Source organism: Chiloscyllium punctatum, chromosome 21, assembly GCF_047496795.1.
Source record: "Chiloscyllium punctatum isolate Juve2018m chromosome 21, sChiPun1.3, whole genome shotgun sequence".
Classification (NCBI taxonomy): Eukaryota; Metazoa; Chordata; class Chondrichthyes; order Orectolobiformes; family Hemiscylliidae; genus Chiloscyllium; species Chiloscyllium punctatum.
The window spans coordinates 5,099,643-5,127,422 of NC_092759.1; the positions used below are offsets into that span (position 1 = coordinate 5,099,643).

At 49.0% G+C, this 27,780-nt stretch overlaps 1 protein-coding gene across 1 annotated transcript in view; it reads left to right on the forward strand.

The window, feature by feature from the left end:
• Positions 1-27,780, forward strand: part of LOC140492433 (zonadhesin-like) — a 146,036-nt gene that overhangs the window by 3,784 nt on the left and 114,472 nt on the right. The window contains exons 2-12 of the mRNA XM_072591324.1: positions 2,591-2,634; positions 4,991-5,152; positions 6,905-7,167; positions 7,962-8,046; positions 12,445-12,597; positions 14,706-14,870; positions 15,504-15,601; positions 16,229-16,307; positions 17,792-17,911; positions 19,055-19,174; positions 20,325-20,444. Coding sequence (XP_072447425.1) covers positions 2,591-2,634; positions 4,991-5,152; positions 6,905-7,167; positions 7,962-8,046; positions 12,445-12,597; positions 14,706-14,870; positions 15,504-15,601; positions 16,229-16,307; positions 17,792-17,911; positions 19,055-19,174; positions 20,325-20,444 — 1,409 coding nt within the window. The remainder of the gene's footprint in view (positions 1-2,590; positions 2,635-4,990; positions 5,153-6,904; positions 7,168-7,961; positions 8,047-12,444; positions 12,598-14,705; positions 14,871-15,503; positions 15,602-16,228; positions 16,308-17,791; positions 17,912-19,054; positions 19,175-20,324; positions 20,445-27,780) is intronic.

Here is a 27,780-nt window from a genome sequence, read left to right on the forward strand (position 1 = left end):
TAAAGCCAGTCTCAGACTGGGACACCTTTTATTGATGGTTGCAAAAACACCCCCCCAGATTCGCTAAAGACCTTTAGGGAAGGGAAACGGATCAGTGTCTGGCCTACATGTGACTCCAGACCCACAGCAAAGTGGTTGACTCTGAACTGTCCTCTCAGATCAAGGGGGGGGCCAGGGACCTTGGGCCTTGCTAGCAGTGCCCATATCTGATGCGAAACATAAAGAGAGTTTTACAATCCTTATCAATGTGAAATCTCTGCTGTAAATTGGGGAAATTCTTGCTCAAATGAATATGGCGTCAGAGATTTACAGCATGGAAACAGACCCTTCGGTCCAACCCGTCCATACCGACCAGATATCCCAACCCAATCTAGTCCCACCTCTGCCAGCAACCAGCCCATATCCCTCCAAGCCCTTCCTATTCATATACCCATCCAAATGCCTCTTAAATGTTGCAATTGTACCAACCTCCACCACTTCCTCTGGCAGCTCATTCCATATACACACCACCCTCTGTGTGAAAAAGCTACCCCTTAGGTCTCTTTTATATCTTACCTCTCTCATCTTAAACCTGTGCCCTCTAGTTTTGGACTCCCCTACCCTGGGGAAAAAACCTTGTCTGTTCACCCTATCTCTGCCCATCATGATTTGGAGATGCCGGTGTTGGACTAGGGTGTACAAAGTTAACTATCACACAACACCAGGTTATGGTCTAACAGGTTTATTTGGCAGCACTAGCTTTCAGAACACTGCCCTGTATACTCCACAACCCCCTGGTGAAGGAGCAGCGCTCCGAAAGCTAGTGCTTCCAAATAAACCTGTTAGACCATAACCTGGTGTTGTGTGAATTTTAACCCTGCTCGTCATGATTTTACAAACCTCTATAAGGTCACCCCTCAGCCTCCAACGCTCCAGGGAAAACAGCCCCAGCCTGTTCAGCCTCTCCCTGTAGCTCAGATCCTCCAACCCTGGCAACATCCTTGTAAATCTTTTCTGAACCCTTTCAAGTTTCACAACATCCTTCCTGTAACAGGGAGAGCAGAACTGAACGTAGTATTCCAAAAAGTGGCCGAACCAATATCCTGCACAGGCCACTTAATGAAGCTTCCTTGGAATTTTTCCTCAGTGGAAGTTGGATCGTTGAATGCATTCAAGGCTGAGTTAGAGGGGTTTCTGATTGACAAGACAGTCAGGAGTTATTAGATTAGATTACTTACAGTGTGGAAACAGGCCCTTCGGCCCAACAAGCCCACACCGACCCTCTGGTGAGCAGCCCACCCAGATCCATTCCCCTACACCTAACACTACGGGCAATTTAGCATGGCCAATTCACCTAAACTGCACATTTTTGGATTGTGGGAGGAAACCGGAGCACCTGGAGGAAACCCACGCAGACACGGGGAGAATATGCAAGCGCCACAGGGAGTCACCTGAGGCAGGAATTGAACCTGGGTCCCTGGCGCTGTGAGGCAGCAGTGCTAACCACTATGTCACCGTGCCGCCCTGGAGGGGATGGAGAGGCTGGGTGTACCTGGGGAAGGATGTGGGGGAAGGGGTGGTGGATGACAGGAACATGGAGCGAAGTGTTCAATCAGGTCAGAAATTATCTTATGACATGGTAGAGGAGGTCCAAGGGGCCAAATGGTCCACTTCAATTCCTTATGATTTGACATCTTAAGTGTCCGTCAAGTGTGGGATGCCTATTTTTTAATCTTATTGCTTCTGTAGGATGTGGCCTTCACTGACAAGATGAACAATTATCCCCTGTACTGAGTGATTTCCTCAACCATTTCACAGGAACGTCAGCCGGGGTTTGAGGGTTTGAGCTGCAGGGAGAGGCTGAGGGGTGTTTTCCCTGGAGCGTCGGAGGCTGAGGGGTGAGGTTTGTAAAGTCATGAGGGGGGGCATGGATAGGGTGAATAGCCATGGTCTTTTTCCCCAGGATAGGGGAGTCTAAAACTGGAGGATGTGGTGTACAATGACTACATTTCAAAGGCATCTGGACGGGTATCTGAATAGGAAGGGTTCAGAAGGATATGGGCCAATGGGACCAGATTTATTTAGGATACCTGGTCGGCATTGAGAGTTGGACCGAAGGGTCTGTTTCCGTGCTGTATGACTCCGTTTACTCTGTGACGGCTGAGAGTCAGCCATGTTGGTGTGGGTCTGGAGTCACGTGTAGGCCAGACCAAGTAAGGGTGAAAGGTTCCCCCTCCTTAAAGGAGGCATGTGAACCAGTTAGGGATTTTTTTTTCTCGCTCTCAGACAACAGTCAGCCACCGTTGTCAAGCTCTCCCTCACCAAAGCTAGACCTCGGTTTCCAGATTTATTAATTTCGCCGGCAACGGTGAGAAGATTTGAACCCATGATCCCACAGCATTGGCCAGGCCCTTTGGGTTATGGGTCGAGTGGCATTCCACCACTGTTGCTTCTCCTTGCATCCCCCCACCCCCCCAACCCCGCTCCCCCCCCATCCCAAATCGATGTTGTTGGTGAGCACACCAGGGACAGGCCCGTTGCCATGGAGATTTTACTTGACTGCCCCAGCTTTCAGGAATAACCCTGATCTCTTCCTTCTGTTTCCTTGCAGACCGTCTTCTCCCCAGGATTGCCATGGAGATGGCCCTGTTAAAGGTACGGTGGGGCAGGGAGGCCGGGTGGGGAAGACATGACCGACTGTCAGGCAGCATTGGCATAGAGAACCAAGATGGCTCCTGCCCGAGGACTGGGAGACAGTTCAAGCCTTAACATTCACATTGACTAGATTTCATTGAGAATAGCCGACTTCTACTCACTGGGTTTGTAATGGGTTACCAAACTAGCAAGGAGTCAAGATTTGAGTGGTGCTGGAATGAGGATGAGGCTATTGCCTGAAACGTCGATCCTCCTGCTCCTCGGATGCCGCCTGACCTGCTGAGCTTTTCCAGCACCACACTCTCGACTCTAATCTCCAGCGGCACCCACTCTCGCTTACTTTAAACTAGCGCGGCGTTCCCGTTGCCGAGTGGGGGGAAAGGGACAAATCTGTGGAAAATGACAGAGAAAACGGACGCAAAGACGGAAATTGCTGGAAAAGCTCAGCCAGTCTGGCAGCATCCGGGGAGAGAAATCAGAGTTGATGTTTTGGGGTTGAGTGACCCTTCCTCGGATCTGTTCTGTCCTCAGTTCTGTGGAAGGGTCACTCAAGCCGAAACGTTAACTCTGATCTCTCTCCCCGGATGCTGCCAGACTGGCTGAGCTTTTCCAGCAATTTCTGCTTCTGATTTACAGCGTCCCCGGTTACCTCAATTTTTACTCAGGCAGAAAGGACCATATGGCTGGCCATTCCCTTCAGTGGGCCCCATCCTAACCTGGAAGTGACTCCAAATTTCAAGCTGATTTATCCTCCGCTTTGCACAGACCAGTGAAAACTACCTTTTGCCTTCCACTCTCCCGGGTACAGAGTGACTCTTATGGACATGACCTTCCTTTTCCCCAATTGATTACTGCTCTTGATCACAGCGAGAGCATCGGCACAGGCACACGCTGAGTCAAGAGACCGGGATTCACATCCCACCCCCACGAGCAACGCGTCATCATATGTTTGCTCGGTTTACTTAGAAATTATTTAGTGTTATTAATTATTAATTATTTAACCGACAAAGCAGTTGTAACACTCGCACTCCAACCTGGCTCTTTCGAAGGTGAAAGTGGGTGCTGCAGATGCTGGGGATTAGAGTCAAGATTAAAGATTTGTCAGAATCATTGGCGACCTTTAAGCGGCATTTGGATAGGTACATGGATGGGTGCTTAATCTAGGATAGAAGTTCGGCACAACATCGTGGGCCGAAGGGCCTGTTCTGTGCTGTATTGTTCTATGTTCTATGTTCTAAAGCCGTGTTGGAAGAGCAAGGGGTGGCTCAGTGGTTAGCACTGCTGCCTCACAGCACCAGGGATCCGGGTTCGATTCCAGCCTCAGGCGACTGTCTGTGTGTGGAGTTTGCACATTCTCCCCGTGTCTGGGTGGGTTTGCTCCGGTTTCCTCCCACAGTCCAAAGATGTGCAGGTTGGGGTGAATTGGCCACGCTAAATTGCCCGTAGTGTTAGGTGCATTAGTCAGAGGGGAAACGGGTCTGGGCGGGTTACTCGTCGGTGTGGATGTGTTGGGCCGAAGGGCCTGTTTCCACACTGTAGGGAACCTAACCTTAAAAAGGTCAGGCAGCATCCGAGGAACAGGACAATCGACATTGCGGGCAAAAGCCCTTCATCAGGAACACTTTCTAACCCAATCGCCATCCGATGAACAGTCACACCACAGTTGCCATCTCTTTCGCCATCAAGCCAGAAGGTTGTGGGTTCATACCCTATTCCAGGATTTTAGTGTGTGGTTGAGTCCCACACTCCCGGCCTTGAGGAAGAGCTGACGTGTCAGAAATTCCGTCTTTCCGGATGAGGTGATAAGTTGTTAACGCTCCCTCTTACAAACATCCCCACGGCTCCTGATGGGAGAGGAGCAGTTGTGAGGGTGGTGGGGTGAGGTGAGTTCTGCGTCGTGTTAAGTGCCTACTTCCTAAACCTCAACCGACAGCAAAAACTGTCAAACCAAAAAAAAACCCAAAAGAACCGCGGATGCTGTAAATCACAAACAAAACACCGAAATTGCTGGAAAAAAAAACTCTCGCCCCGTGTCTGGGGCGAGAAATCAGAGTTAACGCTTCAAGTCGAGCGACCCCTTCCTCAATGTTAGAGTCACCTGACCTGAAATGTCTCTCCACAGATGCTGAGCTTTTCCAGCAAGTTCTGTTTTTTTGTAGCTGGGACTGTCATTCCCCCATCCCCATTTTCGTGGGAGCTTGCTGCTGCGTTTCTGATGTTCCAACGGCGTGCGTGTTTATCGTCTGTCCTGGATTTGGCCAAGGGATTACCCCTGTGCGGATTCCACCTCCTTGGTTACAGTTACCTCCTGGGGCCCAGGTTACTTGGTTGAAGTGAGTGTCCTTCCTGTTTGCAGATTACATCACACGCTGCGATTTCAACGATGACGCCAAACCCTACTGCGACTGGGTCCAACCGGTAGGCAGCGACGATGGAGACTGGGACCGCTCGAAAGGTTCGGTATTAACCAAGCCATCGGAGGACCATCCTGCACCTTGGGACATGGCCAACAGGACAGGTAGGGTGGTACCCAAGGTGGGGCGGCGAGCTGGAATGGACAAGTCATTCCTTGCCTTCAGCCGAGGGCCAGGAATGGGAGGCTCCCGTGAAACCCAATATGTTGCGACCTTGTGATGGAAACGCTCAGTCAGAACTGCAGGGCTGAAGGAGCACTGTCTGTGTGGAGTTTGCACATTCTCCCCCATGTCTGCGTGGGATTCCTCTGGGTGCTCCGGTTTCCTCCCACAGTCCAAAGATATGCAGGTTAGGGTGGATTGGCCATGCTAAATTACTCATAGTGTCCAGGGATGTGCAGGTTAGGGTGGATTGGCCATGCTAAATTACTCATAGTGCCCAGGGATGTGCAGGTTAGGGTGGACTGGCCGTGCTAAATTGTCCCACACTGTTCAGGGTTGTGTAGGTTAGGGTGATGGCCGTGATAAATTGGCCCATAGTGTTAGGTGGATAAGTCAGAGGGAAATGGGTCTGGGTGGGTTACTGTTCGGAGGGTCTGTGTGAACTGGTTGGGCCGAAGGGCCTGCTTCCACACTGTAGGGAATCCAACCTTAGCTCATTCTCCCCACTCTCTAGCAGGAGAGGTTTCTCGTGAAGTCTCATTTGGATTTGTTGGCAACCTTCTTGTACGGATGGCTGTATTGGACTGCCCTGGTTTGAGACGCATCTGTAGTCTTGAGGCTCCCCTCTCTGACTGTACTGCCCCCCCCCCCCCCCCCCGACCTCCCCCATTCAGCTCTGGCTGTGCCTTCTCTCAGAATGACCACTGGTGGGCCCCTCCCATTTCTTCCCATGTTAATGTAGGTAGCTCTTCCACCCTCCCTTCTCAGAGTCTCGACACCGTGTGAGTATCGATGACTGATTGACGTATGTACCTGCACTGCTGCCTCACGGCGCCAGGGACCCAGGTTCGATTCCAGTCTCGGGCGACGGTCTGCATGGAGCTTCCACATTCTCCCTGTGGGTTTCCTCCGCTCCCCCCCCCAACCCCCCCCCCCCCCCCCTCCCCCCACCCCACAGTCCAAAGATGTGCAGGTCAGGCTACAGCGTTTAGAGATGTACAGGCTATGTGGATTAGCCATCGGAAATGGAGAGTTATGGTAGGATGGGGGGTGGGGGGGGGGGGTTGGTGGATCTGGGTGGGAGGGTCAGTATGGACTTGATGGTCCGAATGGCCTGCTTCCGTGCAGTGGGAATTCAGTGATTCGACATTATACAACATCTCTGGACAGGTGCAAACACCATCTCTACGTCCATACGACCAAATTATTTTATAAAGACGTCATCTCTTCTCAGCCTGTGCTGGAGAAACGCAACCCAGTCCTTTCTATGATAGTTCTAAGCTCTTGGTCCCTTACTCTATTTATCATCCCTTTCCACCTCCCCTAGCTCTCTACATCATGTTCTTCTTATGAAGGCGAGAACTGGGGGCAGTATGAGTTAGCAGGGATCCACGGGAATGGTGTAGATCAGGAATTCCCAAATGCTTCCGAAGCTGATCCGATCTCGAAAACTTTGGCCGTTGAGCAGTGAATTGGAGGGGGCGGTGCTCGATGGGAAGAGGCGGATAAAGACTAGCATGAAACCTGTTGGGCTGAATGGCCTGCTGTCGTGCTGTGAATATTTGGGTCACAGAGCTCCATGTGCTCTCGAGCCCAGGGGAAATGGAACAGAAAGTCCCACCTTCTTTTTAATAAAGTCTTATCTCGAAAGTCTGATTGAATAAGTAGTTATTATTTCCTTGTCTTTGAACCAGGTTACTACATCTACTTGGATACTGTCAAACTTCATCCCAAACAGTTCATCCGTCTGGAAAGTCCGATTGTGAATGTCACTGGCGATGTGTGTGTCGAGTTCTCATACTACATGTATGGACCGTTTGACAATGGGCAGACCCTCCGAGTCCTGTTCACTCAAGGCCCAGTCGACATGCAGCTGTGGAGTCGCACCGATCCCCAGAGCCACGCCTGGCTGTCGGAGTCAGTCACCATCCCGGGGCAGACCAGCGGCACCGTCCGGGTGAGGCGCTATATCAATCCTCAGGGTTATCGGGGGCGGGTGGGGGCTCCCCTTGGTTCATTCCTTCCACCCATCCCGCTGTGACCAACTTACCACCCTGGGCACCAACTGAATTCAGGTAGCGCCTCAGGGTGTTCCCCTTCTCCCTGCAGTGCAGTGGTGGAAGGGAGTGCGGCAGCCATTTGGGCACAGCAAGATCCCAAGCACGGCAAGGTCACAGTAACCAGGTGATTGACTTTACGGGGGGGGGGGGGTTAGATTTTGTTCGCGAAGGTCCCCCCCTCACTTAAATAGCACCATTCAATCTTTCACACTCACCTGAGAGAGAAGGAAAGAGATATTTGGATGGCTTTGTTGAAACACACAAGTTTGATTTCAGACAGTTTTTAAGGTTGCCTGTCCTGGTTCTAGCCCATAAAGCATGAAGCTTCTTGTGGAAGTTAGTTCCGTGACAATCGAAGGTGACTGAAATCATGTTGACATCTAATTGTCACTTAGATGTCAACCAAGGCTTCAAAGCCATCTCCAAAAAGGAGTCAGGCAGAAGGGGACAGCAAGCGGTTTTGATAAGGGGCGATGGATGTCACGCCAATGTCCCCCCCAACCACCCCCCCCCCCCCCCCACCCCCACCCCGAACAGTAAGGTTGATCTTTACCCTTGAGGCACAGTGTGCCTTTTCAAAAATGCAGGTGCACATCCTCCTCCATTAGGACTCCGAGTGTGTGGTCAATTGTGTGCCACTCCCCCAGCCTGCCAACACCGTTCACCGTGACTCTGTCTCCTTTTCCAACAGGTCATTTTCGAGGCGACCCAAGGCGGGGACAACACGACTCAAACGGCGCTGGATAACATTGCCATAACGATGGGGCCTTGCTTCGGTGAGTCCAAACCGAAGCCTAACCTGTAGGTGGTGGTGTTGATGAATGGAGGCACTAAGCGGGGTGGTTTCCAACGGGTCAGCTGGAGGGAATGGGGCCCAATTCTGACCTGGATTGAAGTTAGCGGAAGACACAATCAGATTCTCTGAGGGTGGGGGAAATCACAGCTCATATGCTGGTGAAAAATCAACCATAATTTCTTCATTTTAAAACTGGCCTGAGCGTGTCTACAAGTGGGCCTAGAAGCCGTGAGGGGATCTCAAAGTTATCAGATTGCTGACTTAAGATAGCGTTGTTTATTCTTCTGTCTGCTTGGATTGTTTTTAAGGATCAGGGAGGCGGTATTTTTCAGTTTAATATATTTGTTAGGACTCCCAAGCATATCTATCAACATTACAATGTCAGATAAATAAGCAAGTGCAGACCATTCGGGCCCTCAATCCCATTCGATAAAATCATTGTGTCCGCAACCCCACTTTCCTTTTCCATCTCCCATAATCCTTCATGCTCTTGTCAGTTGGGCCTAGCTTGGTCTTGAATATATTCAATGATCTGGCCTCCACTGCCCTTCTGGGGAAGAGAGTTCCAAACCCTCCAGGGGAGGAGAGGTTCCTTCTCATCTCCACCTTCAGTGGGAAATCTGGATGAGACCCCTGGTTCAACCCCCAACCACAAGGGGAAACATCCTCTCAGCATCTACCCTCTCAGAAGCTTCCAGGCTTCAGTCAGACCACCTCTGGGTTTTCTCAAACTCTAATGAACGCAGGCTTAACCTGCCCAAGTCACTCCCAAGCACACCAGTGCCCGGCAGTATCTCCAGCTGGCATGGAGCTCCCCATCCACGGGTCAAAGACCAACGGTGGAGGTAAGCATGGAGGCACACCCCATGACAAACACCATTCCATTCCATTTTACAGCCCCCCCCATGTCTGTTAACTTGGGAGGGTTGGTAGGCAGTTCTTCATAAAATTCCAGTCAACTAACTGATAAATTTTGGAGCGTGCCTTGCTTCAATGTTAATATATTCATACCCGAGGCCATGACAATGTCACTGGGCCAGTGATCAGCCGAGTACTGTGCAGGGGTGGGGGTTTCGAATCTCACCCCAGGACAGTTCAATGGAGTTTCAATTCAATTAAGAAATCCAGAGTCTGCCATGGTGGAAATGGCAACCATTATCCACCGTTGTAAAGGCCCATCCGGTTCACAAATGTCCCAGGCAAAACTGCGACACCAACATTCCCTGAAAACAGAAGGCTCCAGAAATTTAGGGACTGGAATTCCAGTTTGAGGCTTGTTGTCCGAGATAATGGTTCGAAAAGGGATAATTCTGGTGAATGTATTGAACTCCAAAAACCTAATATTGTCCCACACTCCTCGGAGGAGAACCAGGTAGGCTAGCATGAGGTGACAATGGAGACAGATGGATCACTTTTGGAGTAGCACGGTTGCTCAGTGGTTAGCACTGCTGCCTCACAGCGCCAGGGACCTGGGTTCGATTCCATGCTCAGGCATCTGCCTGTGTGGAGTTTGTACATTCTCCCCGTGTCTGTGTGAGTTTCCTCCGGGTGCTCTGGTTTCCTCCCACAGTCCAAAGATGTGCAGTTTAGGGTAGATTGGCCATGCTAAATTACCCACAGTGCCCAGGGATGTGCAGGTTAGGGTGGATTGGACGTGCTAAATTACCCATAGTGCCCAGGGATGTGTAGGTTAGGGTGGATTGGCCGTGCTAAATTGTCCCATAGTGTGCAGGTTAGGGTGGATTGGCCATGCTAAATTACCCATAGTGCCCAGGGATGTGTAGGTTAGGGTGGATTGGCTGTGCTAAATTACCCATAATGTCCAGGGCGGGGCAGGTTAGGGGGGGATTGGCCGTGCTAAGTTGTCCCATCGTGCCCAGGGATGTGCAGGTTAGGGTGGATTGGCCATGCTAAATTACCCATAGTGCCCAGGGATGTGCAGGTTAGGGTGGATTGACTGTGCTAAATTACCCATAGTGTCCAGGGCAGGGCAGGTTAGGGGGGGATTGGCCGTGCTAAATTGTCCCATAGTGCCCAGGGATGTGCAGGTTAGGGTGGATTGGCCGTGCTAAATTACCCATTGTGCCCAGGGATGTGCAGGTTAGAGAGGTTAGCCATGGAAAATGCAGGATTACAGAAATGGGGAGTGAGTGGGGCGGGCAGGCTCCTTGTTGCAGAGCTGTTGTGGACTTGATGGGCCAAATGGCCTGCTTTTGCGCTGTAGAGATTCTGTCTCATTCCATGCATGGCAAGATCCCATAAAGCCTCCTGCCATATGGAAATAACCACCCTTTGTGGTCTAGTGTGGGCACTGGCGGAGGGGCCTGTTAGCGTGTCCTGTGGATTGTCACACAAATCCCCATCACCGACAGATCACAATTTTGATTTGATTAGACTAGCTTCCCTACAGTGTGGAAACAGGCCATTCGGCCCAACAAGTCAACACCAACCCTCTGAAGAGTAAGATGAATCAACGCTTCTTTTAATGGTCCCAAAGATTTTTTTTCTTAGTTGCTCATTGCACTCATTCATGTTCAAGAGACACAGTCCAAGAGGCGTTGTTAATTCTGGTTAAATTACAGACGTAGAACATAGAATGTTACAGTGCAGTACAGGCCCTTCGGCCCTCAATGTTGTGCTAACCTGTGATATTAATCTGATGCCCATCTCAACTCCACCATTCCATTATTATCCATATGTCTATCCAATGCCCATTTAAATACCCTTCATGTCGGCGAGTCTACTCCTGCCACAGGCAGGCCGTTCCACACCCCTCCTACTCTCTGAGTAAAGAAACTACCCTTGATATCTGTCCTGAATCTATCACCCCTCAACTTAAAGCTGTGTCCCCTCATGTTACCCTTCACCATCTGAGGAAAAAGGCTCTCACAGTCCACCCTGTCTAACCCTCTGATTATCTTATACATTTTGATTAAGTCACCTCTCAACCTACTTCTCTCCAATGAAAACAGCCTCAAGTCCCTCAGTCTTTCCTTGTAAGACCTTCCCTCTGAACCAGGCAACATCCCAGTAAGTCTCCTCTGAACCCTTTCCAAAGCTTCCACATCCTTCCTATAATGCGGTGACCAGAACTGTACGCAATACTCCAAGTGCAGCCGCACCAGTGTCTTGTACAGCTGAAGCATGACTTTGTGGCTCCAAAACTCAATCCCTCGACCAATAAACGCCAACAGACCATATGCCTTCTGAAGAACACTCTCAAACTGGCTGGCAACTTTCAGGGATTTATGCACCTGGACACCAAGATCTCTCTGCCAAGCATTTTACCATTAGCCCAGTATTCAGTATTCCTGTTACTTCTTCCGAAGTGAACTACCTCACACTTTTCCGCATTAAACTCCATTTGCCACTTCTCAGCCCAGCTCTGCATCGTATCTATGTCCCTCTGTAACCCACAATATCCTTCGGCACTATCCACAACTCTGCCTATCTTAATGTCATCTACATATTTACTAATCCATCCTTCAATGGCCACCTCCAGATCATTCATAAAAATGACAAACAGCAGTAGCCCCAAAACAGAACCTTGCGGCACACTACTGGTAACTGAGCTCCAAGATGAACATTACCCATCAACCACCACCCTCTGTCTTCTTTCAGCTAGCCAATTTCTGATCCAAACCGCTAAATCACATTCAATTCTGAAACTCTGTATTTTGTGCAATAGCCTACCGTGTGGAACCTTATCAAACACCTTACTGAAGTCCATATACACCTCATCAACCACTTTACCTTCATCCACCTGTTTATTACCTTCTCTAAAGAACTCAATACGGAACTCAACCCTTCACAAAACTGTGTTGACTATCCCTAATCAACTTATTCCATTCTAGATGATTACAAATCCTATCTATTATAACCTTTCCCAACACCTTACCTACAACCGAAGTAAGGCTCACTGGCCTATAATTCCCAGGGTTGTCCTGACTCTCCTTCTTAAACAAGGGAACAACACTTGCTGTCCTCCAGTGTTCTGGCATTACTCCTGTCGACAATAATGAGATAAAGATCGAAGCCAAAGCCTCTGAAATCTCCTCCCTGGCTTCCCAGAGAATCCGAGGATAAATCCCATCCAGCCCTGGGGTCTTATCAAGTTTCAGATCTTCCAAAATTGCTAAAACCTCCTCTTTGTCAGCCTCAATCCCATCTAATCTTGTAGCCTGTATCTCTGTATTGTCACTAACATTGCCCTTTGCCAATGTGAATACTTACAAAATGTATTCATTGAGCGCTTCTAGGTCCTCAGACACCACACACAATTTTTTCCACTACTGTCGTTGATTAGCCCAAATCTTAGTCTAGTCATTCGTTTATTCCTGCCACTAACTCATGACATTTCTCATCCTGCTCTGCACAGCTTGTATCAGAGGTTGCGACTTTGATGAGGACCTGTGTGGTTGGACGACAGAGACGTATGTGGGCGATAAAGATGATTTTGGCTGGCACCAGTGGCGAGGCAACACTCCCACAGATCACTCAGGCCCTGATGATGACTTCTCCAAGCCTGGCCGTAAGGAAACAGTGTTTTTAAAAGCACACTCACAGAATTACTGCAGCACAAATCAACTTTGGAAAACTCGTGTCATAGACACAAGCATGCTCACAAACATTCACATCCAATCTCACACATTCGCAGACTGACACTCATTCACAAAAACTCATGTTCACTTTCTTCTCGACTCTCACACACGTTCACACAGATACACCGTGCTCAGATACAATTTCTTCTCCACTCTCACATATGTATACTCGTGGCCCAGTGGTACCATAGCTCAACTATTAAACCAGAAACTTGGCTAATGATCTGGGGACCTGGATCCAAATCCTGCTGTGGCAGATGGTGTAATGTTGAATTCCTTAAAGAATCTGCAATTAAGAGTCTAATGATGATCCATTGTCAATTACTGAAAAAAATACCTCTGGTTTGCTAATACCTTTTAGGGAAGGAAGCTGCCATCCTTACCTGGTCTGGCCTCCATGCGATTCCAGACTTACAGCAATGCAGTTGACTCTCAACTTCCCTCTGGGCAATAAATGCTGGGCCCAGCCAGCGATGAACACATCCCATGAGTGATTTGTTTTAAAATCATATACACCAAGACAAATTCACCCACACAAACATTCGAATACACATTCACATACGCATGCTTTAAAATACACAATCTCACACACAAACATGGATAATTCACAGGCATTCACTCACACAGACACACACTCTCATTCACACACACACGCACACACTCTCATTCACACACACACACACACTCTCACTTACACACACACACAGACTCACATACTCTCACTCACACATGCACTCTCATTCACACACACAATCTCATTCACACATACATGCACACACACACTCTCATTCACACACACACACTCTCACGCATACACACACACGCACAGACTCTCACACACATCCCACACACACTCTCACTCACACACACGCGCGCACACTCTTACTCACACACACACACTCTCATTCACACACACACACTCTCATTCACACACACGCACACACTCTCATTCACACACACACACTCTCAGTCACACTCACACACTCTCACTCACACACACGCACACACTCACACACACACACTCTCACTCACACACACACACTCTCAGTCACACTCACACACTCTCACTCACACACACGCACACACTCTCACTCACACACACACACACACTCTCACTCACACACACACACTCTCACTCACACACACACTCTCACTCACACACATGCACACACTCTCATTCACTCACACATACGCACACTCTCACTCACACGCACACTCTCTCACACACACACGCACACACTTTCACTCACACACACACACACTCTCACTCACACACACACGCACACTCTCACTCACACACTCTCACTCACACACTCTCATTCACACACACCCACTCTCACTCACACACACACTCTCACTCACTCACACACACGCACATACTCTTACTCACACACTCTCACTCACACACTCTCACACACACAAGCACACACACGCACACACACACTCTCATTCACACACACTCTCATTCTCACACACACACTCTCACACACACACACGCACACTCTCACTCACACACGCGCACACACACACACTCAAACACACACACACACACACACTCTCACTCACACACACACACCAACACACATACACTCTCACTCACACACACATGCACACATGCACACACACGCACACACTCACTCACACACACCCACACACACACTCTCACTCACACACACACAAGCAAGAACGCATACACATTCACTCACACATACCCCCACACACATACACACTCTCACTCACACACACACTCACACACACACACCCCCACACACACACTCTCAGTCACACACACACACACTCCCACACACAAACTCTCACATACACACTCACTCACACACACACACACACCCACACACACGCACACTCACTCACACACACACACACCCCACACACACTCTCACTCGCACACGCACACTCACTCACACACACACACTCCACACACACTCTCAGTCACACACACACACAACTATTTCCTGGTTGGGGAGTTGTGAAACCCTGAGCCAGTCACTGTCTGAAAAGTCTCTCCATCCTATTCCAGTTGGGCAGTACATGCTGATTGATTCAGCAGACAACAAACCAGGCCATAAGTTCCATTTGAAGAGCCCGGTGGTTAACTCCTCCCAGTGCCTTTCCCTGACTTTTTACTATTTCCTGTATGGGACTGCAACAACGATGGCAATAAATGTCTACGCAGAGCAGCCAGGTGAGCAGGACCCTTCCCAGCCAGATGCTGATCTTATTCTTCAAATGGTGTCTGTTCTGCCTTGCTCTTTCACACACACTCTCTTTCCTCTGCTTTCTCCAACTCACATTCTCTCACCTTCTCTCATTCATCCTCTGCTCTTTCTCCATCTCGCGTTCTCTCCCTCTCCCTCTGCTCCGTCTCCTTCTCTATCCTCTCTTCCACTTCCCTCTAACTCTCTTTCTGTCAATCCTTCCCACCCCTGCCTCCCACTCTCCTTCCATCAATCTCTCCCTCCCTCCCTCCCACTGTCCTTCCATCAATCTCTCCTCCCCACCCTCCCACTCTCCGTCCAACCATCTCTCCCTCCCTCCTTCTCTCCTCACCCTTTCCTTCCTTCCATCTCGCTCTCTCTCTCACTCACCTGTTCTGCTTCCCTTTGTCCCCCTCTGCCTTTTTCTCTGTCCATCGTTCTCTCTCCTCACGTTCTCTCTCTCTCCTTCCTTCTCCCAGCACCTTGACCTCACCCTCTGTGATTCTGTACCCCTCGTTTTTACACTTTCACCCTGCTCCCTCTCCCTGTCCATCTTGCCGATACTCTCTCGGGTTAAGGCATTTCAATCGTCCCCCTGGTGACGTGCCCTTGTTTTACAGGAGGGTCTATAGGACATCCATTACTCAGCATCATGGGAAACCAAGGGCATCGATGGATTGAGGCCCGGGTTGTTCACTGTGGAGATTCACCAGTTCAAGTGAGTGGCTGACAATAATCACCATGGTAACCCTGAGGCAATCCCGGTTGAGGGTGGGAACCAGGCGCGCATTGGGTGCCAATTGTATGCATTTGTAATGGTTGCCAGGTTACCACTGAGGCCAAATTCCTGCCAAGTGAAGCCAGGCTAAAACAACTGCAAAGGTGGCTGGAGAAACTCAGCAGGTCTGGCAGCGCCTGTGGAGAGAGAGAAAGAGAGTGTAGGTTTTGTGGCTGTTCTTCACAGCTGGATCAGTTATGGTCTTATGGATGGTCAGGCTGAGAGGCCTACTCCTGTTCCTATGGGCTCCTTCTCCTTGGCCTTTCCAAAGTCCACAGGTCATACATTTCTTCATCCTATCAGACACGAAATAGTGACTCTGTGTCTCGCCACAGACGCTGCCGACCTGCTGAGTTTCCCCAAGAGCTCTTGTGCTTGTTGTACATTTGGTGATCGAATCTCTGCAGCGGGCCACTTGGCCCATCCCCAACACTCTGAAGAGCGTTCCACCCCTCTACCTTAACCCTGCATTTCCCATGGCTAACCCATCTAACCTGCACATCCCTGGGCACTGTGGGACAATTTAGCAATTGCATCTCAGGTTTTACCTAATACTTGCCTTTGCAGTTCGTCATAGAAGGCGTCCGAGGAGAAACTCCTGCCTCTGATATCGCTGTGGACAAAGTCTGCATCTTCGCCTGTAGCGGTAAGAACTAAAACTGAAACTCTCATCTGTACTCGTCTTGGAGCATAACTGCACCACCCTGAAAGGTTCCAACCAGCAGATCACATGTGAGATCATTAATACCTCTGGCTTTGACGGATTTTCCCATCATTCATCTGATGTGGGCATCATGGGATAGGCCAGCACGCATCTTTAGTTGCCCAGCTCATTGCTGTGGATCTGTTGGCTTGAATGGGTAAGATAACCTTGCCGAAGAGATCCAGTTTCAGTGATTCAGATGAGTTTTGACCATTAGGACCAGTTTTTCAACCAGATTTTAATTAAATTCAAATTCCACTAGCTGCCATGATGGAATGTGAATCCATTTCCCCAGGCATGAGCTGGGGCTCTTTGGAAATGTACTGTAGAGATGGCACAGGGCTGCTCCCCCACTAGAGGGAGAGAGATGACTGGTGGTGGTTAAACATAAAGGTCACAATGACTCAGGCAAGAGGAGAGGTTCAGAAAGAGAGTCCTTCAGGATAATCCTTCAGGATAATGTCAACCAGTGTGGGAATTGAACCCACACTATTGGCATCACTCACAAACCAGCTGTCCAGCCAACTGAGCTAACTAACTGCCACGGCCCCTTGCACCACGGTGTTGATAGTGTGGATAGAAAATGTTTCCTTCTCCTTTATGGAGACTGTCCATGTAGGGGACTCTCATATGCAATTACGGAATTCAATTGGGAATGCGAGAGAAACATATTCATCCAGAGAATGGCGAGATTGTGGAACTCTACCCCACGTGGAGTGACTCGGTAATTATTGCAGCTACATTTAAGGGGAAATTGGGTTTGCAAGTGAGGGTGAAGGGAACGAATGATGGTACACTTTGAGAAGGAGGGATGGGACAAGGTTCAAGTGGAACATAACCGCTAGGAGGGGCTGGTCAGGCTGAATGGCCTGTATCTGTGCCGTGAAGATTCGACATTCCAAATTCCTGTCCCATTTCTAACTTGGAGCAAAGGGTTTGCCCTGAGGGGGGATTTTGGAACCAACAATAACTCATTATCCAAGAGCGACTGGTTGCAAACAGCTATTGTATGGAACCATAATGTTTGCGGTGTTTGCCACTTCTCACCTTACATGGCACCATGTGTGGTAAGGGCGATTTGGGCAGGTTCTCTGTCACCAAACCCCCTTTTGTCTTACTTTTGTTTTGGACCTCTCTAAGCAATTAGCGGTTTGAGGATCTCCCATTGTGGACTACCTGCAGAAGAAACAACGCTTCGAGAACAGGAAGGTTTATTGTAGGATGATGATATATGCAACATGACTAGGACTTTAGGGAGCAGCTACAGATACATCTGCTCCCTCCTAAGGCTGGAATAGAACTCCTCACCTCCACCCACACACTGTGTATGTGTGAGACATCAGAACAATGGGTGGAGTCCAATGAATCATGAACGTTAACTCCTTCAGAACCATTGTCTTATACAATAACTTTCTTTTGTCAAACAGGTCCAGAGTCAACACCGAGTGACCCACCGAGCACAATACCACCAATGTCTGATGATGTCTCAACCACTGGGATCATTACAGACCTCCCTTCGACCATAGAGGTCTCCCCAGCAAATACGAGTAAGTCAGTCAGCGCCAGTACAGACAGCACACTCCCCATCCAAGTGCCACTGGTGGACATTGGAAGACTTCTTACCAATTTTTATAGATGCACCATAGAAAGCATCCTATCAGGATGCCTCATGGCTTGGTACGGCAACTGCTCTGCCCAACTCTGTAAGTAACCACAGAGAGCTGTGAACACAGCCCAGTCCATCACACACAGGCCAACCTTCCATCCAGTGACTCCACCTGTACATCCCACTGCCTCGGGTAGGCCGCCGGCATCATCGAAGACCCCTCCCACCCCCCAGTTATGATCTCTTCCATCAGGCAGAAGATACAAAAGCTCAAACACCCGTACCAACAGATTCAGGAACAGCTTCTTCCCCGCGATCCTTAGACTCCAGAATGGACCTCTCACATTTTATATGGAATGTTGCCCTCGCTCTCTGTGCACCTTCTCTGTAGCCATAACATTGTATTCCTCGCTCTGTTCTATTACTCTAACACACTTTGTACTGATCTGCCTGTAATGCACACAAAACAGAACTTTTCACTGTACCTAGGTACATGGGACAGAAATCAAAGCCAGTAAGGAACAGGAACAGGAGTAGGCCATTCAGTCTCTCAAGCTTGCACTACCATTTAATGGGATCAAGGCGTTTCTGATATTCCTGACATCCATTTTCCTGTCCCTTCCCCAACATCCTTGATTCTCCGACTGATCAGGAATCTATTTATTTATTCTTGCGATATTTGGTATCTCTAACCTTATGTGGCTCCATGTGGGGTAAGAGTTATTTGAGGTAGATCACTGTCACGAAAGCCCCTTTGTCTTAGTTTTCTCCTGGACCTTTCGAAGTGATTAGGGGTAAATGATATCCCACTGTGGACTATTTACAGAGGAAGCAGTACTTCGATAACAGGAAGGTTTATTGTGTGATGATGATAAATACGACATTTTGCCGGGCCTCGTGACTAGGACTTTAGGGAGCAGCTACAGATACATCTGCTCCCTCCTAAGGCTGGAATAGAACTCCTCACCTCCACCCACACACTGTGTGTGTGAGACATCAGAACAATGGGTGGAGTCCAATGAACCATGAACGTTAACTCCTTCAGAACCATTGTCTTATACAATAACTTTCTTTTGTCAAACAGGTCCAGAGTCAACACCGAGTGACCCACTGAGCACAATACCACCAACGTCTGATGATGTCTCAACCACTGGGATCATTACAGACCTCCCTTCGACCATAGAGGTCTCCCCAGCAAATACGAGTAAGTCAGTCAGCGCCAGTGCAGACAGCACACTCCCCATCCAAGTGCCACTGGTGGACATTGGAAGACTTCTTACCAATTTTTATAGATGCACCATAGAAAGCATCCTATCAGGATGCCTCATGGCTTGGTACGGCAACTGCTCTGCCCAACTCTGTAAGTAACCACAGAGAGCTGTGAACACAGCCCAGTCCATCACACACAGGCCAACCTTCCATCCAGTGACTCCACCTGTACATCCCACTGCCTCGGGTAGGCCGCCGGCATCATCAAAGACCCCTCCCACCCCCCAGTTATGATCTCTTCCATCAGGCAGAAGATACAAAAGCTCAAACACCCGTACCAACAGATTCAGGAACAGCTTCTTCCCCGCGATCCTTAGACTCCAGAATGGACCTCTCACATTTTATATGGAATGTTGCCCTCGCTCTCTGTGCACCTTCTCTGTAGCCATAACATTGTATTCCTCGCTCTGTTCTATTACTCTAACACACTTTGTACAGTATGATCTGCCTGTAATGCACACAAAACAGAACTTTTCACTGTACCTAGGTACATGGGACAGAAATCAAAGCCAGTAAGGAACAGGAACAGGAGTAGGTCATTCAGTCTCTCAAGCCTGCACTACCATTTAATGGGATCAAGGCGTTTCTGATATTCCTGACATCCATTTTCCTGTCCCTTCCCCAACATCCTTGATTCTCCGACTGATCAGGAATCTATTTATTTATTCCTGCGATATTTGGCATCTCTAACCTTATGTGGCTCCATGTGGGGTAAGAGTTATTTGAGGTAGATCACTGTCACGAAAGCCCCTTTGTCTTAGTTTTCTCCTGGACCTTTCGAAGTGATTAGGGGTAAATGATATCCCACTGTGGACTATTTACAGAGGAAGCAGTACTTCGATAACAGGAAGGTTTATTGTGTGATGATGATAAATACGACATTTTGCCGGGCCTCGTGACTAGGACTTTAGGGAGCAGCTACAGATACATCTGCTCCCTCCTAAGGCTGGAATAGGACTCCTCCCCTCCACCCACACACTGTGTGTGTGAGACATCAGAACAATGGGGGGGGGGGGCAAATGTAACACGAACGTTAACTCCTTCAGAACCATTGCCTTATACAATTACTTTCTTTTGTCCAACAGGTCCGGAAGAAACACCAAATGATTCACAGAGCACAATATTACCAACTATCGATGATATCTTGACCCCTGTGATCACTACAGACCTCCCTTCAACCACAGAGGCTTCCGTACCAGATACATGTGAGTCCGTCAGCGCCAGTGTGGACAGCACACTCCCCATCCAAGTGCAGTAGGCGGAGGTTGTAAGGCATTACGTAACAGCAGTAGGCCATTCAGCCTCTCGAGACCTATTCTACCAGGAAATTGGAGCGTGGCTGATTCGACATTCCTCATGTCCCTCGTCTCCTTCCTATCAGAAAGATGTTGTGAAACTTGAAAGGGTTCAGAAAGGATTTACAAGGATGTTGCCAGGGTTGGAGGATCTGAGCTACAGGGAGAGGCTGAATAGGCTGGGGCTGTTTTCCCTGGAGCGTCGGAGGCTGAGGGGTGACCTTATAGAGGTTTATAAAATCATGAGGGACATGGATAGGGTAAATAGATAAAGTCTTTTAGGTAAAAACAATGACTGCAGATGCTGAAAACCAAATACTGGATTAGTGGTGCTGGAAGAGCACAGCAGTTCAGGCAGCATCCAACGAGCAGCGAAATCGACGTTTCGGGCAAAAGCCCTTCATCAGGAATAAAGGCAGTGAGCCTGAAGCGTGGAGAGATAAGCTAGAGGAGGGTGGGGGTGGGGAGAGAGTAGCATAGAGTACAATGGGTGAGTGGGGGAGGAGATGAAGGTAATAGGTCAAGGAGGAGAGGGTGGAGTGGATAGGTGGAAAAAGAAGATAGGCAGGTCAGACAAGTCAAGGAGACAGAACTGAGCTGGAAGTTTGAAACTAGGATGAGGTGGGGAAAGGGGAAATGAGGAAGCTGTTGAAGTCCACATTGATGCCCTGGGGTTGAAGTGTTCCGAGGCGGAAGATGAGGCGTTCTTCCTCCAGGCGTCTGGTGGTGAGGGAGCGGCGGTGAAGGAGGCCCAGGACCTCCATGTCCTCGGCAGAGTGGGAGGGGGAGTTGAAATGTTGGGCCACGGGGCGGTGTGGTTGATTGGTGTGGGTGTCCCGGAGATGTTCCCTAAAGCGCTCTGCTAGGAGGCGCCCAGTCTCCCCAATGTAGAGGAGACCACATCGGGAGCAACGGATACAATAAATGATATTGGTGGATGTGCAGGTGAAACTTTGATGGATGTGGAAGGCTACTTTAGGGCCTTGGATAGAGGTGAGGGAGGAGGTGTGGGCGCAGGTTTTACAGTTCCTGCGGTGGCAGGGGAAAGTGCCAGGATGGGAGGGTGGGTTGTAGGGGGGTGTGGACCTGACCAGGTAGTCACGGAGGGAACGGTCTTTGCGGAAGGTGGAAAGGGGTGGGGAGGGAAATATATCCCTGGTGGTGGGGTCTTTTTGGAGGTGGCGGAAATGTCGGCGGATGATTTGGTTGATGCGAAGGTTTGTAGGGTGGAAGGTGAGCACCAGGGGCATTCTGTCCTTGCAAACCTTCGCATCAACCAAATCATCCGCCGACATTTCCGCCGCCTTCAAAAAGACCCCACCACCCAGGGATATATTTCCCTCCCCACCCCTTTCCACCTTCCGCAAAGACCGTTCCCTCCGTGACTACCTGGTCAGGTCCACACACCCCTACGACCCACCCTCCCATTCTGGCACTTTCCCCTGCCACCGCAGGAACTGTAAAACCTGTGCCCACACCTCCTCCCTCACCTCTATCCAAGGCCCTAAAGGAGCCTTCCACATCCATCAAAGTTTCACCTGCACATCCACCAATATCATTTATTGTATCCGTTGCTCCCGATGTGGTCTCCTCTACATTGGGGAGACTGGGCGCCTCCTAGCAGAGCGCTTTAGGGAACATCTCTGAGACACCCGCACCAATCAACCAAACCGCCCCATAGCCCAACATTTCAACTCCCCCTCCCACTCTGCCGAGGACATGGAGGTCCTGGGCCTCCTTCACCGCCGCTCCCTCACCACCAGACGCCTGGAGGAAGAACGCCTCATCTTCCGCCTCGGAACACTTCAACCCCAGGGCATCAATGTGGACTTCAACAGCTTCCTCATTTCCCCTTCCCTCACCTCATCCTAGTTTCAAACTTCCAGCTCAGTTACTGTCTCCTTGACTTGTCCGACCTGCCTATCTTCTTTTCCACCTATCCACTCCACCCTCTCCTCCTTGACCTATCACCTTAATCCCCTCCCCCACTCACCCATTGTACTCTATGCTACTCTCTCCCCACCCCCACCCTCCTCTAGCTTATCTCTCCACGCTTCAGGCTCACTGCCTTTATTCCTGATGAAGGGCTTTTGCCCGAAACGTCGATTTCGCTGCTCGTTGGATGCTGCCTGAACTGCTGTGCTCTTCCAGCACCACTAATCCAGACAAAGTCTTTTCCCTGGGGTGGGGGAGTCCAGAACTAGAGGGGCATAGGTTTAGGGTGAGAGGAGAAAGATATAAAAGAGACCTAAGGGGCAACTTTTTCACGCAGAGGGTGGTACGGGTATGGAATGAGCTGCCAGAGGAAGTGGTGGAGGCTGGTACAATTGCAACATTTAAGAGGCATCTGGATGGGTATATGAATAGGAAGGGTTTGGAGGGATATGGGCCGGGTGCTGGCAGGTGGGACTAGATTGGGTTGGGATATCTGGTCGGCGTGGACGGGTTGGGCCGAAGGGTCTGTTTCTGTGCTGTACATCTCTATGACTCTATTACATCCACTTTGCCCCTCAATTCCCTGACTGTTGAAGACCTTATCTCAGCATTCAAAAGACACAGGGACTCTGCGCCCATGGTTCTCTATTACCAGGAGTTCCAAAGACCCGCACCCTTTCGTGAGAAGGAATTTCTCCTCATCTGAAGTGACAGGGTGGATACATTTACAGCAGAAGTCAGAAAATAACACGTGAGAGAGAGAGAGAGAGAGAAAGGAATATAAGGTCATGATGGTGGGGTGGGACAAAGAAGGTGAAGGAGGAGGCTCGAGTAAGGCCTACAAGGGGCTGAATAGCCTGTTTTTGTGCTCACGAATTCTAACTCCCTCTAAGAAACGCCGTGAGGTGAATCTGTTATGGACCAGACCAGACCCCCCTCAAAATATTTTCAGAAAGTTGCTTAGACCCTAACTTGATCTTACCTTAAAGAAAATGTAAAGTGCTGAGTTCCAGATGTAACTCGATAGGTCAAACTATTGGACGTTAAAACAAAACATAATTTATTTAAACATTGTAGTTAAAATACAAACAAAGAACGAGGAATTTAGAATAACACAACTCTATTTGAAAACTTAACAGAATAACAGTACCTATTACTAATTAACTGTTCCATTACAGTAATATCCCATAAACGCACCCCTTGGCATTAAGGCTAATTCAGACACAGATTCTCACATGCAGTTATCCAATCCCGGAGGGAAAAAAAATCAAGAGAAAATTGGATGTTGATGGGGAACGAACTGAGAACAGTTCATAGGTCAGCACAACATTGAGGGCCGAAGGGCCTGATCTGTGCTGTATCGTTTCTATGTTCTGTGTTCTACAATTCAAAGAAAGCAGCAGCTGAGGGATGTTCACCGAAGCTGCCAACTCTTTTTGAGGCCCCAAAGGCTTCTGCTTAAACCTAAATCAAAAACTAAAACCAAACTCGAAAGCCTGGATCTGTGAGAGCTGGCTATACCCAGGCTGATTCCATTGTTCAAACTTTAAACGACATCCCAAGACCTCGCAAATTCTTCGAGACAGCTCGCTGCGTCTGCCTTACAACCTCTCTTCAAAATAAAAACCAGGACAAAATAAAGTGACAGCATCGTCACAAGATTGGTTGATTTATAAATGTTGACGAAAGCAGAAAGTGGTTTTCATTGAAAATGCCGAGTGATTTGTTGAAGGGGACGGCGCTATCATTACAGCTGCTGTTTGTCATGAACTCGATATTGTCCCCTCAGGCCCGACTGAATCCGCTTCGTCAGACTCAACCTTGGACTGGTCCTCACTGATACCATCAGTATCTTCCACAAGGTAATGAAGAAACAAGTTCACAAAGTTGGATTGTACGATCCATGGCTCAGTGGTTAGCACTGCTGCCTCACGGTGCCAGGGAGATAGGTTCGATCCCAGCCTCGGGCGACTGTCAGTGTGGAGTTTCCACATTCTCCCTGTGTCTGTGTGGGTTTCTTCCGGGTGCTCCGGTCTCCTCCCACAGTCCAGAGACGTGCAGGTCAGGTTGGATTAGTGGTTAGCACTGCTGCCTCACGGTGCCAGGGAGATAGGTTCGATCCCTGTCTCGGATAACTGTCTGTGTGGAGTTTGCACATTCTCCCTGTGTCTGTGTGGGTTTCCTCCGGGAGCTCTGGTCTCCTCCCACAGTCCAAAGACGCGCAGATTAGGTTGGATTGGCCATGCTGATTCACCCAATGGTGCGCAGGTTGGGTGGGATGGCTATGGGAAATGCAGGGATAGGGTAGGGGGTTGGGTATGGGTGGGATGCTCTTCAGAGGGTCAGTGTGGACTCAATGGGCTGAATAGCCTGCTTCCTCCTCTGTAGGGAAAATTCTGCTTCCTTTAACATTAATTGCAGTTGGAATAGGCACAAGCTGCCTGAGAGTATGTGATGGAGACAGCCTCTGTTTTCCTGTCTAACTTACGATCATTGGCCTACATTTGCTCCGAGGGTGTGATGATCTCCACTTTAAGAATCTCACATTCATGTTCAAACTTTTCCCTGGTCTTGCCTGCTTGCTCCACCTTGTAACCTGTTTCTCCCGAGCTCTATAACCCTCAAAGATTTCCACAAACCCCCCAGTTCTGGTGTACACATCTGCCACTTCCTTCACACCATTGTCAGAAGCTGTGTCTATGGACATCTAGTACCTCGGAATTTAATACATGCATGCAGTAGGCCATCGACCATTCAATAAGAACATGGCTGCTCTGACATTGTTTCAAATTCCATCTTCTCATCTACACCATTTCAATAATCTTTCATTCTCTCTCTCCCAACCTTTAAACCCCTCGTTTAAATTCACCTCTGACTGGCCTCTCAGTCACCAGATATTATGTCTCCTCAACCAAGATCAGGAAACACTGGAAATACGCAATGGATCAGACAACATTTGCAAAGAGAGACAGAGAGAGACATACAGAGGGATAGAGAGAGTTGGAGGGAGAGAGAGAGAGACAGATAGAGGGAGAGAGACTGAGAGAGCAAGCAAGAGAGAGAGACAGAGGGAGAGAGACTGAGAGAGCAAGAGAGAGAGAGAGAGAGACTGAGAGAGCAAGCAAGAGAGAGAGACAGAGGGAGAGAGACTGAGAGAGCAAGAGAGAGACAGATAGACAGAGGGAGAGAGACTATGAGAGCAAGAGAGAGAGAGAGAGAGACAGAGGGAGAGAGACTGAGAGAGCAAGAGAGAGAGAGAGACAGAGGGAGAGAGACTGAGAGAGCAAGAGAGAGAGAGAGAGAGACAGAGGGAGAGAGATTGAGAGAGCAAGAGAGAAAGAGAGAGAGAGACAGAGGGAGAGAGACTGAGAGAGCAAGCAAGAGAGAGAGACAGAGGGAGAGAGACTGAGAGAGCAAGAGAGAGACAGATAGACAGAGGGAGAGAGACTATGAGAGCAAGAGAGAGAGAGAGACAGAGGGAGAGAGACTGAGAGAGCAAAAGACAGAGGGACCGAGAAAGAGGGCAGGAATGAGTATATAAGATGGTGGGCAGGAGAAAATGAAAGGCAAAAGGGAATAATGGTGGAGGGATAGAGAGAGTTGGAGGGAGAGAGAGACAGAGGGGGATAGAGACAGAGGGAGAGAAGGAGAGAGAGAGACAGAGGGTAAGAGACTGAGAGAGCAAAAGAGAGAGAGAGCCAGAGGGAGAGAGACTGAGAGAGCAAGAGAGAGAGAGAGACAGAGGGAGAGAGACTGAGAGAGCAAAAGACAGAGGGACCGAGAGAGAGGGCAGGAATGAGTATATAAGATGGTGGGCAGGAGAAAGTGATAATGGTAATGGGACAAAGGAGCAAGAGGTGGTTCTTGACGACATATAAATTGGATGTAACAAAAAACAGAAATGTGAACTCTGCTTTCTCTCCACAGATGCTGCCAGACCCGCTGAGCTTTTCCAGCGATGTCTTTTCTTGTTTCTGACTTACAGCATCCACAGTTGTTTTGGATTTTATTTGGTTACATTGGATATACCCTTGCTTGAAGTGTATAACTCTACCCTTCAGTTCAACTTCAACTTTGTGTCTAGTTAGCCTCCCATGGGACGTCTGGGAAATGATAGAAATACCAACTGCTGTTAGTGAGGTTCATTCTGTTTTCTGGACAACGCTATCGATGAATCTGCTCATCTCTTTGTTCTGTCTCTACACAGGCCCCCACAGATCCTGCAGTGCCACATGGAGGAGATACCGAAAGGTATGGTCCATTCACTTTGTTCAGACTGACTCCTGCTCCTGATCGGGTCACACCACTGCCCTTTCTGTTATCTGGATCCCAAGCCAGATGGGGAAGGGTCAACTGAGAGGCCGATCTCTCTTACTCATAGAATGCTGTGTCACATACACCTGCAGCCCCAGCACTTTTTACACCATTTTTCAAATTGAACTGATGGAAACCGAATCTCAAAGGCACCTTATCAAATTAAAATACAATGTCATTACTTGAAAGTGGAGTCACAGATAGATAGGATAGTGAAGAAGACATTTGGTCCACTTGTCTTTATTGGTCAGAGTATTGAGTACAGGGGTTGGGAGGTCATGTTGCGGCTGTACAGGACATTGGTTAGGCCACTGTTGGAATATTGTGTGCAATTCTGGTCTCCCTGCTATAGGAAGGATGTTGTTGAACTTGAAAAGGTTCAGAAAAGATTTGAGCTATAGGGAGGGTTTGAGCTATAGGGAGAGGCTGAACAGGCTGGGGCTGTTTTCCCTGGAGAGTCGGAGGCTGATGGGTGACCTTATTGAGGTTTATAAAATCATGAGGGACATTGATAGGGTAAATAGGCAAAGTCCTTTCCCTTTGGTGGGGGAGACCAGAACTAGAGGGGCATAGGTTTAGGGTGAGAGGAGAAAGATATAAAAGAGACCTGAGGGGCAACATTTTCACACAGAGGGTGGTGCATGTGTGGAATGAGCTGCCAGAGGAAGTGGTGGAGGCTGGTACAATTACAACATCTGGATGGGTACACGAATAGGAAGGGTTTGGAGGGATATGGGCCAAGTGCTGGCAAATGGGGCTAGATTAATTTAGGAAATCTGGTCGGCATGGACGGGTTGGACTGAAGGGTCTGTTTCCATGCTCTAAGTCTCTATGACTATGACTCGATGTGATGACACGTCCAGCCCTGAGATAGCCATTGGCTACAGAGCACCTGAAGTGTGCCAATAAACGCCCTGTATTCTCTCTCTCCAGAGCACCCTCTCCCCATTTACTGTTCCGATTACACCAACTGAAACAAATTAAACTACATAAACAG